Source organism: Pinus tabuliformis, chromosome 1_2, assembly GCF_031772625.1.
Source record: "Pinus tabuliformis cultivar Carrire ecotype Pingquan chromosome 1_2, CPIR1, whole genome shotgun sequence".
Lineage (NCBI taxonomy): Eukaryota > Viridiplantae > Streptophyta > Pinopsida > Pinales > Pinaceae > Pinus > Pinus tabuliformis.
Window position 1 is genome coordinate 553,253,638 of NC_142298.1, and position 16,674 is coordinate 553,270,311.

Consider the following 16,674-nt stretch of genomic DNA (forward strand, 5'->3'; position numbering starts at 1 on the left):
TAGGCGGAATTTCCAGAAACGATTTCTGGGTTTTGGAGATCTCATGTATTCTAGCCTCTCCACCGACTTTTGTGGCTAGAACACATCGATGCTACAAAAAATAACATGACAATCCCTTCTCTTAGTTCCTTGCCACCAACCACACCTTGTGGGGTTAAAGGCTTTTCTCACTAACTGTAGGTAGGTGTAGGCAGCAGGGTCAACAGGGCCTTTTAAGAGGTTGTTCCATCTTTTGAGAGGATCATTCCACATTTGGAGGGGAATGTTGCACTTTTGGACAATGTTTCTTGCCTTGTTGAGTGAGTTGTCCACTCCTGGAACCCACTTATACCACACATGGGCCATCTTTCATGCATTTGAGGAGGGAGACTTGGTGTTTGAGCATTACTCAATTTGGGGACCATCTTGAGGATCTTTTGACTCATTTACTCATGTATCATGGATATTACTTTATAGCTGGCATAACCACTTCATAGTTTACTCATTGTTGACCATATCTCCATGGCTTGTGAGGAGATAATGGTGTTTTATGTTTTTCTAGGCCAGATCTAGGAGAATATTTTTTTTTATATTGACAGGGTTGTTAGGTCTCTTGCCTATAAAAAGAGAAGCATCTCTTATTGTAATTGTTTGCTAGTACTTGTGGAGAAAACTCTATCTACTTCTTGGATTATGCTATGGATGGCTAGCTAGAGCACTATCTTCGAGAATTTTGTCTTGTGGATGCTTTGTAATTAATGGATGTTCATGGATGAATGGTTTTGATGAACCAATTTGATGAGTAAGTGGTCTCTTTAGATCTTTGAGAAATTTTATTTTGAATTGTTGAAAGTGTAGTGGTGCTTCTCTAGTATTGGTGGTGTGCCCTATTTCTTCTCTTCTTGATAGGTCCCTTCTCAAAGCTTTTGGAGGATTTCTAGTGGAGGATCCTCCCATTGATTATCTTGAAGCTTGTAAGGCACTAGGATGATTTGCTAGGGTTTGCAGTGGAAATCCCTAACTAACACCCTAGTCTCACTTACACTTGCTTAGGAGGAGCCTTAGTTGACCCATATGCCCAATAAATCAAGCATGTACTAGTCTATTCCTTATTTAGTCAATCATAAAATCAAAATCCAAATTTTATTTCTGTTGTAGGGTAAATCTGAGTTTTGTAGACTGCCTTTAAATATTCAGCCATAAAACCCTAGACGTCTTAGCTAGTTTTGCTTGTGTGTGGATCGAAAATCATCTATCAAGTGAAATTTGTCTTGCTGTTCCATATTTCTGAATTTTAACAATGAAACAATTTACTTTTTGTGGTTGTTATGTTCCCCTAAATTTTCGGATTTAGCAAGTTACATGAATTCTAGGTTTACTTGTGATTTTAGCCATAAAAATCATCTCTTTCAAATCTGTTTAAGGGGCTGAAACTTACTGACGTTACTATTTGTCTTGTTGCAATTCTTACATCTTTAAAGCAAGTTGTATAACAGCCAATATTAAATTTCAGATCTGGAATGTTTTGGGAATGAATTTCACTTGATAATCATCTACTGACACGTAAAACAACCCTAAAAATCTCATCACCTAAATGTAGAATTTACCTTGAGTAACAAACCTACTTCATAACGCTCACATCATAATAGGTTGGTTGTAATTGGGTAGTAACATAAGTAACCTTAGACTTAGTTGCTACTAGGGAAAACCCCCCTGTGTTGGGTTTGTCCCATACTAAAAAGAGGGAAGTCATTGTCTAGGTGACAGTAGCAACACTTCCATGTTACACTCATCCTTTGTACCTTGTGAAGACTTTGACTAGGGTGCAATATTGTGCGATAATAGAGCCATCACCTACTTATGTATTTTATATTTGTACATCTCAGACCCTTGGTCAAAGATGATCCCTCTCCAATGGTTTTGTATATATATACTTGGAATGAAAGCATGGAAAACCCCGGAGTACTTCCCCACATTTCGTGGATGGTAAACTGGGTAAACCATTGGCCCTGATTACAAGGCCTTGCCCTAAGGGAATCGAAGAGAGTCAAACCCATGATCAGCAACAACTAGCAACAATATCAAAGAACTTCATGTCTGGCTCTAGACCACTTGAGCTAACCCTTGGGGCTTATATATATATATATATATATAGAGAGAGAGAGAGAGAGCATGTGTACAGTTTTGGCAATGTCTTCTTGTGCTTGTATACTTGCTTTCTTGTTTGTTTTACATGTATGTAAGTATCATAAATTGTTGTTAACATGTTCATATCAAGGGGGCAGTTACTATTGGTACCTATCTCCTTATTTTTGTCTCTAACTCCCGACAAATTTTGAGTTGCAAAGAACTCTCAAGGCCATCATCTCCCACTAAATGAAAGGACCAAGTGCAAGGAAGTAGGAGGCGAATCAGAAGGAGGTAGGGTAAGGGTGCAAGTAATGAGGGATGGAGAGGGAAAAATGGGGCAAGAGACATCTTGCTCAATTTGGGAGTAGTCAGCATACATCGAGAACAACATAAACATCAGAATCTCTTTTTCCATTAACTTTTCCTAATTTCTAAGAATTGAGAATCTAGATTGTCCTTTTACTTAAGCTTAAACTAGTATAGATCCATCTTTTGCATGGATCTAACATGAGCTGAGAGGGATCAAATTTCTTCAAGTGCAAACTTCTTTTAGAGTGAAATATACAATGTGTATTTTTTCAATGTTTAAATTGTATTTTTGAATGTTATATAGAGTACATAACTTTAACTTGTATATCCAAAAAATCTTTGTTGGGTTTCGACAAAAAATATATACTTATAAAAAAACCAAATTGTAAAATATTAAGACCACTTCAAATGTTTTAACCATAAAAAAATTATTTTTTTCAATATCTTTACCTGATATATACATAATTTTTTTAAAACAATATATAATATATACATAGTTGACAGGTTATGATAGGTTTTCCCACGTGTGAAATAGTTGACATTAAACTATTTTACATAACATGTGTATCGAAATATTTTATCAATGCATATTAAAATGGTTTTTTGTTATTAATATATTTTTAAGTATATGTCAATATTAATTCATATTAAAATATTTTATTGATAACCCATATTGAATATTTTATTATATACAACATTAAAATATTTTCTTTTACATTTTTTTCTATATATAGATATATATGAAGTTGATATCAACATAAATTAGTTAACATAGATCTTCAAATAATTTATTAAATCCCGTGCTGAAATATTTTTGGAAAGTATAAGGTTTAAACATCTTACTCACAAATTTTTTTACTTCTAATACTGTACATGAAATTATATTACGTCATATGTTTAACTAACTAAACATGCATAGTATATTCATTTTTGTTTTTTTAATATAGTAGACATTGTTTTTTAATATATCAGACATTGCTTTTCTATTTAGAGAATATTTTATTTTTATTTTAAGAGGGACACATGTTAACTCCACGTTGAACACGGACGGAATTACACATCACCCTCATACTGGGCTGTAGAATGAGCCTCTCGGCTCAATGATCCCTTAATGTTGCACAAATATAATAATGAAGTTGAATTTGGAAAGAATATAAACATAGAATCAATTTAATAATTCACGCTTAGTTTAAAGATCATGAGGCCCGCTAGAAAACTCACCTGAATACACTCTTTTGTGGGGGCAATTGGAGCGTGAACCCAGAGGCCTCCAGATTTGAGTTTGATAACTGTCATGCGAATATTGGTTGCAACGCTGCTAAAGCCTAGAGCCTGCTCTTGTTCAAATGTCCATATCATTCCTTTTACAACCTAGAGAAAGTTGGAAGCACAATCACATGTGAGCTTGGATTAATGGAAAGGACTCAAACAAAATCCAATAACTCAAAAGCATATGGGGACTCATGACCAATTCATTCCAGGAAACTAGAGTTATGATTGTCATTTGTTATAATCTTAATGTTTGTATTTTAGTTTGTATGTCTTAACTGCCACTTATGTAGCTAATCAGAAATTTAACTGTCGAAACTCCTCTTCTTCAATAGATCAGTTACTAATTAGATGTCAAATACATGTAGACATCTCCTATTTAAGGCCAAACCACTTTCAGAAATTATACAAGTTGGATTTCCTACTATTTAACAGAATTTAAAATTTTTTTGACAAAGCCTTGCTTCTCTTTTTACAGTTGGAAGACCTGTGCCCGCTCATATCAGGGACTTTCCTGGTATCCTATCTATCACTAATCTTTTTACTCTGCAATATAAGGCACGTGACAGTACAAGAAACTCAAATAATATTCTTCATTATAATGCTCGCATATGTTATATAAATGTGTATCCAACAAATTCTTGGACTGATAGACCAAATAAAGAAATTATGGAAGAAGACAATGTGCTTGAGTTGGAACATCTCAAATGGGTTTTCTATCAAACCAAAATAGTATGGAATAGGCAGAGGAAAGGTTCAACACTCGTAAAATGGAAGGATATAAATCAAGAAATAACTAATTTAGGATATAAATCAAGAAATAACTAATTTAATAAAAAAGTACAAAAAGGCTAAGAGAGATTCATCATTAATTAACTGAACAGAATAAAAAAGGATCTTGAAAAAACTGTGATATTCAAGAAGCAAGGGTAAATGTGAAAAGGCAAATACGACAAGACCATGAGGTTCATGTTGTGCCTACAAAGCAATTCCCTGGCATAAAAAGAAGCAGGAATAATTTCATGTGAAGAATTAGCATGACTGATGAAGAATCGGTACTTAAACTATCTTTTTAATTCATTTAAAAGCTTACAATCATTGACATTGTAGCATTCAATCTGATTTTGGCTTTATCCGAAATGGATTCAAACAAGCAAATGGATGTAAGACTCAATACCTGCAAGCATAATAAATCAAGAAGTAAAAAGGAATTATATAAATCAAGAAATAATTATTTTAATAAACAGCAAGTACAAAAAGGCTCAGAGAGAATCATCGTTAATGAACTGAACAGAATAAAAAAGGATCTTAAAAAACCTTTATGATATTCAAGAAGCAAGGGTAAATGTGAAAAGGCAAATATGACAAGACCGTGAGGTTCATGTTGTGCCTACAAAGCAATTTCCTGGCATAAAAAAAGCCAGGAATAAGTTCATGTGAAGAATTAGCATGATTGATGAACAATCGGTACTTAAACTATCTTTTTAGTTCATTGAAAAGCTTACAATCATTGACATTGTAGCATTCAAATCTGATTTTGGCTTGATCCGAAATGGATTTAAACAAGAAAAAGGTTGTAAGACTCAATACCTGCAAGCATAATAAATCAAGAAGTAAAAAGGAATTATATAAATCAAGAAATAACTATTTTAATAAACAACAAGTACAAAAAGGCTCAGAGAGAATCATCATTAATGAACTGATCAAAATAAAAAAGGATCTTGAAAAAACTTTGTGATATTCAAGAACAAAGGGTAAATTTGAAAAGGAAAATATGACAAGACCATGAAGTTCATGTTGTTCCTACAAAGCAATTCCCTGATAAAAAAGGAATCAGGAATAAGTTCATGTGAAGAATTAGCATGATTGATGAAGAGTCAGTGCTTTAGCTATCTTTTTAGTTCATTGAAAAGTTTACAATCATCGACATTGTGGCATTCAAATCTGATTTTGGTTTAATCGGAAATGGATTCGAACAAGCAAATGGTTGTAAGACTCGATACCTACAAGCCTAATTCGGCGATTGAGGAAGGTTAGGAAGGTTAGTAACTATGTAAAATACAATCCAAAGTAAGGAGTGTTACCGCAAAATCTAGCAAGCCTTGGAGAGGGGTACCCTACAAGGCTAACATTAGACCAAGTGACAACAATGGGGTAGTGGCCCACTGTTACCACAACGAAAACCCCCTGCTCTTTACGGATTTTCACCAATGGGAGGAGTCTCTATATGCAAGAAGGTCACTTAATTGGTATTCTAAGGTCTAGGTATAAGATGACTTGAAAAGGCCTTCCACAAGGAAGACACAATTTAGGCCCAAGGCTTGAATGAGAAGCAATTTTCTTTCTTCGTGGAGACCTAGGGTTGAAAGCACTAGACCTAGGGCTTGATTGATAGGTTGAGTGTTGGGGTACAAGGTGACTTAAGGAGGCCTTCTACAAGAAAGGCACAAGTCAAGCTCAACGCTCCAATAGGAGGCAATTCGCTTTCTTTATAAAGACCTATAACATGAGGCACGAGACCTATGGCTTGTTAAGTGAGTTGAGTGTTGGGATGGCCAAAGGTCATGACAAGGAGAAAGGGTTTCCAATAATGGTTTTCAATAGGAACAAGGGACATGAAACCCTCAAGAAGTCCCAAATTGAAGCTAAATCCAAACTAGGGTTAGCTTAGGGCTAGTAGCTAGGGCAGAGAAATTTATGGATGAAATTGAAGTGACTTCCTACAAAAGAAAGGATCGTGTGGCAATTACTATCCTCTTTGCATTTGGACTCTCCAACCCTAGAAATTCCTCTTCCCTAGGAATTTGCACCAAGCCCTAGCTTGGTTGCTTGGCCTTAAAGGGGTCGAATTAGGGCAAGGAGAAGAGAGAAAAGATTTATGGATAAAAGTTAAAGTGAACATCAACAAAGGATGGTCAGTGCCTTATTCTTGGGTGGATGGAGTCTATGAGTTGATTAAATGACCAAAAAGTTGTTAAGGAGGAAGGATAAATGATGCCTTGGCATCAAAAACACTAACAATTACCTATGCAATGAATCAAGGAGTTTCATGGGAGAGCTAATCAAAGTTCACCACTAGGATTATCATTCACATGTTATTCAATGAGTAATGCATGCAATAATGACATCTAGATACTTTTCAATAGATATTCAATAAATTAGGGCACAATAGAAAACCCTAGATTCAATATATTTCATACATTAAACGTAAAGAAAATAATATTCAACAATAAGCTTGCTTACAAGATAACATGCAAAGATTTCCATCCATTGATCCAAGACAATAGCTCCAAATGTTAAATGAATTCATAGATCTGATCTCTACCACAAGAAAAGAGGGTCAAAATTCTCAAGAGATGCTGAAATTTCCAAGTTGTGATGATGATTTACAAGAATGAATGTATCCTCTACTTATATGAGGAGTCATAAAGTCTATTTTAGTCTAATGCCTTTAAAAAACCATAAAATAATGTGTTAATCACAAGCTAGGTCGCAAGCCAACCTAGCAGCCAATGATAAAACGTAACTCTTGCCCACACGTGTGAGTCATGAAAGAGAGAATGATGATGCCATGTATGCATGAGCCCTTCTAGAGCTAGCGTTGAGGCTTCTTGGTGCCAAGATGTGAGTAGAAGCCCTATAAAATCACTTCCTAAGGGTTGGCCCTTAGGTCTTTGCCAATGCTCCCCTATGGACCCCAGTTTCCTTTTTTGGGGTACAAAAGTGGTCTCATGGGTCTCCAGGTGGTCAAAATGTTTGTCTCTACTCCAACATTAGGGGTCCCAAGGTGGTGCTATCCCTCATATGTCTCAAAGGTGTGAAACCATCCTCCTCTGGGCCCTAGATCAGCTGCCAACCCCTCATGAAGTGCTAAGTCGGTTGGGGACATGTTGGGTCCAGGTGCATCATCCCATAAAAGTCATCAATGTAGGGAAAAGTGTTGGGATGTTGTGGGTGCTGGAGGTGCCCATGGATATGTATGATGCTCTGCTACTAGTTGGAGTCCCATGACTCTTAACACTCCACGTGTGGACGTCAATATGCTCCTCTAAAAGACTTGGGCCCCAATTAAGTTGTCCAAGCCATGGCTATGGAACCACCTGACAATTACACACAATATCCAATGCTAGAAACCACATCATTAGGTACATTTAATCATTTTTGCATCTAAGTGAACCAAGTTGGAAAGTAATGGGCAATTTGACCCTTCAAACAAGGCTTCCCCCTCCAAAATTAGGGCTTTGAGCTCGCAATGGTGTTACCTCCGAAGGTAGGAGTGGCTAATAGACCACCCTATTAGGTGTGTCCTACCCCCAAGGGGAAGTGGCATGTCCTTGGTCCACCCTTCAATTGATATGTTTCATGTAAATAATGATGGAATGGAAGGGAGACGACTTCATGGCAGAGTGCCATGGTCAAAGGGACCAACTATGATGGGCTCTTCATCTGAGTGTGTAGTTGTGGGGAGGGAGAAATCGTGGATGCATGAGTTACCAACTCGGCCTTTGTTTTTCCACCTCTCTTGTGCGTCTTTTACTATTTCTTAATTTTTCTTTGTATTACTACTCATAGCTCAAAGGGTTAAAGCTTGCTTTGTATGATATATAGCAGTGGTTAATCCCTTAATGGTGAGGCAACTCATTACTCACCAGGGGTTGGGACATGCAAGGGTTTCTTCTCAAAATATGAAGAGCAACGTGTGCTCAGGAACTGGGTGATGGGCATAGTGAGTGAGGTAGAGCTCATGCTAGGCTTTTGCGCACGTGCTAATGTGTATGTCCTGGCCATCTTTTGCATTTTGATCTTTTTTGTGCTTGCAGCCATCATATGTTTTTTGTTGTTCTTTTAGATACATCAACCTCCTAGGACCAAGTTTTGGGCCCTAACCAGGTATGAGGATGTATGGTGCCAAATCCTAGAGAACCAATGGTCAGTTGAACCCGAAGAAGGGAGATGGAATATGGGGCTTGTAATGTGAGATGGAAAGTGGTAAGTATCGAATAGGGAAGATGGGACTACGCTATCTCAATTGGGTTTTCCCAAGTAGTGCCCCTCCTATACCCATTAAGCCATTTGGGGAGGTCCCACTAGACTAGGATGAAAGATTAACCCCCCATTTAAGGTGAGGCAACAAGATCACAGCCAAAACTGTTGATTTTTGTAGTATCGGATGTGCTCTAGTGTTGAAACTTTGCAAAGAGGCTAAGACACATGCATTCTCCAAAACCCAGAAATTGTTTCTGGAAATTCCACCCAGAGATAATTTAATTAAAATAATTAACTTTTTTAAATGGTTCCCTAAGTGTAAGCTTAGGAAATCTGGTTAGTTAAAGGGTATTAATTAAATCAAGCGTGGATCTTCTAGAAGAAGACGAGGATCAACTCCAAGTTAATCTTAGCCATCGATTATGTTTTAATCCAGGTCAATGGAACTCCAACGAGAGATTATAAGGAGTTCGATGTGGTTGGAGAAATACACTTGAGCAGTTCGATTTTGCTAGAGAATCGATTTCTTGAGTAGCAGTTGTGAGTTGCCAGAAGTGATTCAGTAAAGTTGAAGCAATGAGAGAGGGGCAGGGATAGTAGACCGGAGGAAGTTTTCCAAATCCAGGGAGTGCAAGGCAGAGAAGGCAGAGAGCAATTCAGTGAGGCAGCACAGTGCCACGCAGAGGCAGTGCGGAGCTTCAAAGGGAATTCTAATTCCAACTGGGAGAGACGAGATTCAGTGTCAGAAGTCGGGGTGTGAAACCGGAGGTCCCAAGACGTCGAATTTCCAGAAAGCAGGAGGTCAGCAAAGGGATTGACGGAGAGCCTAGCCAGTGTGACGTAGATCTGTGTAGGGTTGACGCAGAAGCTGCGTAGAGGCAGCGTGGGGCCAGTTAGCAAGCCCCTGATCAGAGTCAGATCTCCCGGATTAGTGTGAGATTCTTCTCACTAACTTTTTGCCAGTATTTCTCTGTATCAGATAGCCAGTTTGGGCATCCAACGATTTGTACTCAGATTTACTACTGCATAATAATTAAAACCCTCAGTTGTTGCACCAGTTTTCCCAAGTTGGGTTTTTTCGGGGACATTGTCCAAAAACCACTGTGTTGATGTATGTGTTTATTTCTCTCCAGTGCAGTATTTAGTTTCCGCAGTATTTTATTTTGTGTAGGCTAGAATGTATGTATTTCAGTATTTGTCGTAGAAAACTGCAAGTAACTTGTTCAAGTAATTTAACAAGTAGGTGAAATATTATCAGTTTTCTTCAGTAGGAATCGGGTAACCGATTTTTTACAAAAACGCCTCCTCCTTCTTGGTGACCCCATAACCCATGTCAAATTCCCAAAATACAAACAAGCATAAGCACCCAATTGCAAAATGAATAAAGCACCTTTTGATTGGAAGCCCACCTTCCAACATGTGCTCTTGCTAAATGGGAAAGGAAACATATCACTGATGCAAGCAGTGGAGATATGAATGGCACATCGTCATCAGCTACTAGTGACTATCACGGGCTACTGGCTATTGGTTGGAAGAGATGGTGAGAGAAAAAATTTCTCCTATGGGGTCACCCACTTTTGGTGGGTAAAAAAGTGGAAAAAGAAAAAGGAGAAGAAAATTTGAATTAATTAACATAGAAAAGAAAATATTGATGAATGAGAAATGAAAGGTTGGGTTTGTTTCCCCTTCCCATTACCCCAGATCTCCCTAGTTCTTTTTGTACTTACACACTCAAAGGGTCTTTTTGGCTAGAAATAGAGGATGCACTTAGTCTATTATTGTACAACCATACACAAGAAATAAATATATTTGCATACATTTTCAAATAGTACATTGTAGTGGTTGGCAATGATTGGCATTAAAACATTGTCTTGTTGTGGCACTTAAATGTTGTTTGGCTTGGTTAAAACTGAAGATCATTTAACTAATCAATTTTTGTCCTCTGTTTGAATATATATATATATATATGGAGCATGTGTGGCATTGGTAAAGTCGTTCCATTCACCATTTGGTTTCTTTATTCTGAGCATTTCATTATAATCCGATGCTTTACTTTTAATAATTGTTTGCTTCATTGGGCGAGGCAGGAGCAGGAGGGACTTTATTTAGCCCCAACGAAAAAAATTGTGGCGCAATTCACATTGGGTCTTGGTCACATGATAAACAATCAAGTCAAGTTTCTTGCTCTATGGAAAGGTCTGGAAACAACGTTGGCAAGGAATGTCACCAATCTTCTGGTCTTCGGTGATTCAATGATTATTATTCACCAAGTGGTCAAGGCTAGGATGGAGTCGTGCTCAGATCTCCCTTCCACTCTCCAAAGGATTATTTTTCTTGCCTCTCAGTTTGAGTGCTTAGAGTTTTTTCATGTTTAAAGACATCTAAACTCAGTGGTTAATGCTTTGTAAAAGAAACGCTCCACTTTGGGGCAAGGCAAATTAGAGACGAATCATGGAAACATCAAAATTGACCATATACCTTAGATATGATGAGAGTTATAAGATGATTATGTTCTCATTTAAATTTTGATACATACGGAAATTTGTTTTGTCGTGGGGATGGGACATTAGCCTCCCATTCAGTTTGATCTTCGGCTCGTGTTATAAGGCTAAGTGGCATCAGGATCTAGAGGTTTATTATTTTCTGATGTTGGTCTGCTATGGTTTCCACCAAGTGTCCCATGCATCTTATTATGTGTCACATAACCCATCCTCTCCTAAACTCAAAGAAGCAGAAGCATTTGAGTCGCGTTTGGTGGGAGTGGCTGGAAATCACTATGGCGATGGAGTATCATTCGTCAAGCAGTAGGTTGGAGTTAATTATGTCGTCCTGTGCTTTCAATCATCAGTCTATTCATCGTCCTCCGGAGGATTTTGGGTTGGATATGGAAAATTTTCCTCAATCTGGCTCGTAGCAGTGTTTCAATCTTGATTACATAGTGGTGTATGTGGTTCTACATAAAATTCATGGGAAGGTTTTCCTTGTTGGTCTTGTGGCATGGGTTGAGATTGTTGGCATTTTTTCAAGACAAGTTCATCGGCTCTCCCCTGTGATGGCAGGTCCTCCCTCACTTACAGAGAGCCTTGATGTTGGTTTGTTGTTTAATAAATTTTTGGAATCGGTTGAGGCGTTGCGGGTTGCCAAGAAACAACAGGACAAAATAGCAAAGAGACAACAACAGTCTTCTCAACTCCTCTTGGAAGCCAAGTTCCTCCTGCTTCTAAGTAGTCTGGAAATTTCTCTGAATGAATTGCGCAAGGAAGTTATTGCTCTCAGCACTCGGGTCACTGCTCTGGATAATTCTATGGCTCGTGATGCTCAGCTCGACCTTTAAGGCATTGACTCTAATGCGGTTTCTGATAAGAAAATGTCTTGTCGCTCGCAGAGGAATGACAATCCTGGTGTTGGTCGCTGCTGATGGGAGAATTTAAGGTTGGGTCTGTTGGTTTTGTTAAAACTTTTTGAAGTTACATGTTGCATTGTAAATACCTTCTCATACTTGGGATCTTTTGTCGAGTCAAAAGTAGACATGTATTTTAGCATAGGGAAGAAATGAAACTCCAAAGTTGGCATTAATTTTGTATGGTCTGATGAATATTTCCACTATCAAAGAAAAAAAGGATCTTGTAAGGGTTTTGGCCCATAATCCAGTTTTATCAATACAAAACCCTTGTTCACTTCTTTTTAAAAAAAGAATATAATTGTTTGCTTCATTTCTTTGGGACGTTAGAATAAAATGACATGCAGATATGGGTTGCTCCATTCAGACTACTAATTAAATCCCCAACTGATTCTTTGCTTGGATGTTGTGGAAAGCCACAACCATATAGTGGAACCATTCGCACAACCTTTTAGTTCTAGGTTAGAGCTTTGTGATGGTTGAATGTTGTAGATGTTGAGCAGGGAATTCTACCAAATATATATGTTGGGCTATTGTGGGAAAGGAGTTATGACTTGTGATATAAACAACACTGGTAATTAATTGCATGAGAATATAGGTTGCTTAAAAGATCAATGATATTTAAGTTGCTGCTCAAAATCTGAAGATATATGTGTTGGTTGTTAGAGCATAGATGAAAATAGGATGCCTCAACTCAGAGCACAAGTGTATGCACATTCATGTATTGTTTTGCAATTAAGAATCAAAGCATTACCTTGGATAAGAACATTGTTGAGTGGGGCTCTGTCTAACTAAACAATGAACATAGGTGCTCATTCTTTTGCTTCGTGAGAGAATAAGGGCTGAAAACATGTAGAACTCTTTGGCTTCAGCCATCTCTTTCATAATTAGATCCAGGCACTTCATCGCACAGCTCAACCACATAACTAAAATTTGTAAATATTTGGATGTGGCTTCTATTCAAAAAATTAGCCTGAATGATGTGTTGAGTAGCTAGTGTTATTCTTATGCTAGGAAATAGACATAGATGTCCATTCATGAGAGTGCTGTTGGCATTATGATTCAAGTGTTGTCCTTGATGGCAACTCACTCAGAGGTTGGTACAGGTGCTCAGAGGTTGGTACAGGTGATGGCAACTTAATCAGAAGACAGATCTCAGTACAGCATGCCAAGGAAGTTCATACACGCTGTTTCGTTAAGCCCAAGTCGCGTGTACACGCTAGTTAGATTCAGAAAAAGCGCGTGTATGTGGAAAGGTTCCTTTGGTCCATGGTGGTTAGTCCTTGGAAGTTGTGCCTATGATTTCGGACCATTATGTCTCGACGGGCGTGTCGATCCCTAGTTTTAAAGTTGATGGTATTGTGTTACTATGGTTTTGGCTCTTGGTATTGAGCAAGGCCTAAGGCTATATAAGGAGAAGAAGATCATTAGGCAAAATCATCTTTTGACAAGGCTTGAATATCTAAGAGAGAAAGAGATCTGATATGCAGGGTTCGGGTTGCTTGATATGAGCTAAGGAGAAATCACATCGGCGGATGGAAGACTAGATCTAAGGACAAATCGGGATCTAATGGTTTGAAATGCTCTATTATGATATGGTTGATTATGCGTATTTCTAGATCTGCATACTGTCGCAATATTATGTTCTGGATCTAACTGATGTCTGGTACAGCTGCAAGTTGAGAGAATCTATTTTTAGATCTGTACGCAGGTTGGCTTAAGTAAAAACGCGTGTACACGCGGGTTTCGCTCATTGAAGTAGCGTATATCTCTTAAAGCTTGATTTTTGGGTTTGCAGTTGGATCTGACTGTTATTGCAGAGTTCTGTAGACTGCTCTGGGTTCTGGTATCTGGTGATTGACAGGGTTCAGTGGTTCAGTGATTCAAAGTTTGATAATTCTAGTATTGGTTGTTTTATGCTTCATGGATCTGTTATGAAAGTTGAATGAATTGGGTTCTACAGATTGAATGATGTGCTTCAGGAATATCCAGTCTGAAAATGTATGAAAGGTGGTACCTGAAAGAAAGAAGATTGTAGGCCAGCACCTACGTACTAGTATCTTGGCTAGTACAAGAGCAAAGGGGGTTGGAGCTCCCTTCCAAGGAAGTTTGGAGAACGAGAGAAGGTTGTAGCCTTCTGCAGGTTGTAGCCTGCGTACTGGTACAAGGCTGCACCAGTACAAAATATTGTAAACTGAAGTTTCTTATTAAAGAAAGATAGAGACAACTTGCAGCAGGTGGTTTTCACCACATTGGGTTTCCACCTTATATCTTGGTGTTCATGTGTGTGGTTTTTGATCTGTTCTGTTATACTGCACCTGCTTACTGTTAATGTGGTGAATAATGTCCTGATGAACTTAACTGAAGAATAAGCTAACTAAATTATGAGTTTTCTTCTTATACGCTGTTTTACTTAATCACAGTAGCGTGTACACGCTGGTTCACCTAACTGAAGTAGCGTATATGTTTCTGAGAATTGAAAAGTTTGATTGATCTGATAATACTGATTCACCCCCCCTCTCAGTATTATTTCCAACAAGTGCTAGGCTACACCAGAGAAATATATAACCAATTTTTGTGTGCCTACCTAAAGATAAACACCAAAGAAACCAACTGAATATCCTGACATGTATTGCCAATGTTAGTGGGTTTTTATGTGCAGGTTACACCAAGGATAGAGATGTTTGTAGTATGTACAAGACAAAGAAACAAAGATCAGAAGTTAACTTCAAGGAGGATCTGTGTTGGAAAAGTGAGAGAGCTATAAGTCCCTCCTTTATGGATCATATGGTATCAAAGCAGTTGAATCATTGACCATGACGCTGCTGCCAGAACCTTGAAAACTTACCATGGGTAAAGCAAACGGAGAGATGTTGGAAGACTTGTAGGCCATCAATGCTCAACTTCAAGAAGAGAATAAGCACTTGAAGAAACAAGTCCAAATGTTTAACCAGAGGATGAGAGAGATGGAGAGTAACTTTGAGAGTTAAACAAGACTGCTACCATTGCTAAAGAAGTGATTTCTTGAATGCCAAGACTCTCTCAGTGTGGTTATGGTAGCTTGGGATGAGAGTAGTGTTCAACTTGTACACTTGGTAGAGAAGGTCATCCAGTTGGACAACTGGCGAGAGGACTGTACTCTAGGCAATCCACCAGATAGCAATATACTCAGTGAATGCCAAATTCAATTTTTCCAGCAAAATTTGAACAGCTGCAACAGTGGGTATGAAAGTATTTGGACAATTGTACAATAATTTGTATGGCAAGTTCAAGAGGAGCACAGAGGCATCACTTATTGATAAAGTTTCAGAACTTATGATGGTGATTCCTCTGTAATCATGATATAATCAATCATCGGCCCCCACATTTACTGTAATGAAATTAAGGTTTTGAGGGAGAATGAATAAATGATTACCTCTTTCCTTAGAGTGGGACGACTGAGAAATGGACCCAGAGGAAATGGGAAGCCGGTGATGTTGAAATAGAACCTGCCCCGCAATTGACTTCTACTGTTGTCAACCGCAACTGTGCCTGCATTTACTTTCCGAGCCCTCACCTGTGTGTTTATATTGAACTTCTTATTCTTAACCAGTGAAGGAAAAAGTGGAGCGCATAGGACAGCATGGGAGTTCTGAAGGAAATGAGAGTGAAGGTCAGCCAGACGAGAAGGTGCAGTTGCTGCTACCATTGCCATCACGCAGGCAAAGGCAAAAATAAATGTCTCAAAGATTAAAGTTGGCGTGAAGGGCGAAAGCATTTAGCTTCGATTACTATAATCTAAACGAGATAAACCTCCCGCACGTCTGTTGTTTGACACGTGTATCACTTCCCTCCTCTTACAATTTCAGCGGAAATTAAGATCATGCCCAAACTTTTTGGGCTTCTGGCGGGAGGAGAAGTGAGGTGCTTTAGAATTTATGAATGTTCCACTTTAATTTAGAGTGTACAATGGTTCCATAAACGTCTTAATTTTGAGGTAGATATATCTTTCTATTTAATGTTATGAGGAAAAAACAATTTAAATTTCTTTTTTTTTTCCGAAGTGTTTTTAAGGTAAGAAATTAGGTTCAAAGTTATTTATAAGTGTATATAGTTTTGTTAGAGATTGGATCACAAGACTGGTGGGATTTAATTTCCACTAGTTGGACTATATAGCCTCCCAAAAAGTTTTAGATTGTGAGACTTGTGGGACCACACTTCCACAAATAAATTGTGAGACCAAATCTCCACACTTAACCATTAAACCAGTCTTATGAAAAATTTAAGTTACAAATAAATTGTGGGGACCAAACCTCCACACTTAACCATTAGACCGGCTTTATGAAAAATTTAAGCTATTATAAAAGTTCTATTGTATAATTGGAAATTATAATTTCTTATTATTTAAATTGTATTTTTAAATATATAAATAAATTTAGAATTATTAAAATTTTATTATATTTATATTTTGTAATTTTAAAAATGATATTTATAATGTTAATTATTTCTTAAAATTTTAATCAAACTTTAAATAATATTGATAAAAAATATGATTCAAACATTTTAAAATAGAATATTTAAATTAAGTATTTAAAAAAGAAAAATATTTAAATTAAACATTT

General features: G+C 37.6%; 1 protein-coding gene across 1 annotated transcript in view; it reads right to left on the bottom strand.

The window, feature by feature from the left end:
• The window catches only part of LOC149206780 (lysine-tRNA ligase), an 87,891-nt gene extending 72,056 nt beyond the window's left edge, over nucleotides 1-15,835 (bottom strand). The window contains exons 1-2 of the mRNA XM_089395575.1: nucleotides 15,489-15,835; nucleotides 3,640-3,789 (exon numbers count right to left, since the gene is read on the bottom strand). Of these exons, the coding sequence (XP_089251701.1) occupies nucleotides 3,640-3,789; nucleotides 15,489-15,830 (492 nt within the window). The 5' untranslated portion in view covers nucleotides 15,831-15,835. The remainder of the gene's footprint in view (nucleotides 1-3,639; nucleotides 3,790-15,488) is intronic.
• Between the last annotated feature and the right edge of the window lie 839 nt (nucleotides 15,836-16,674).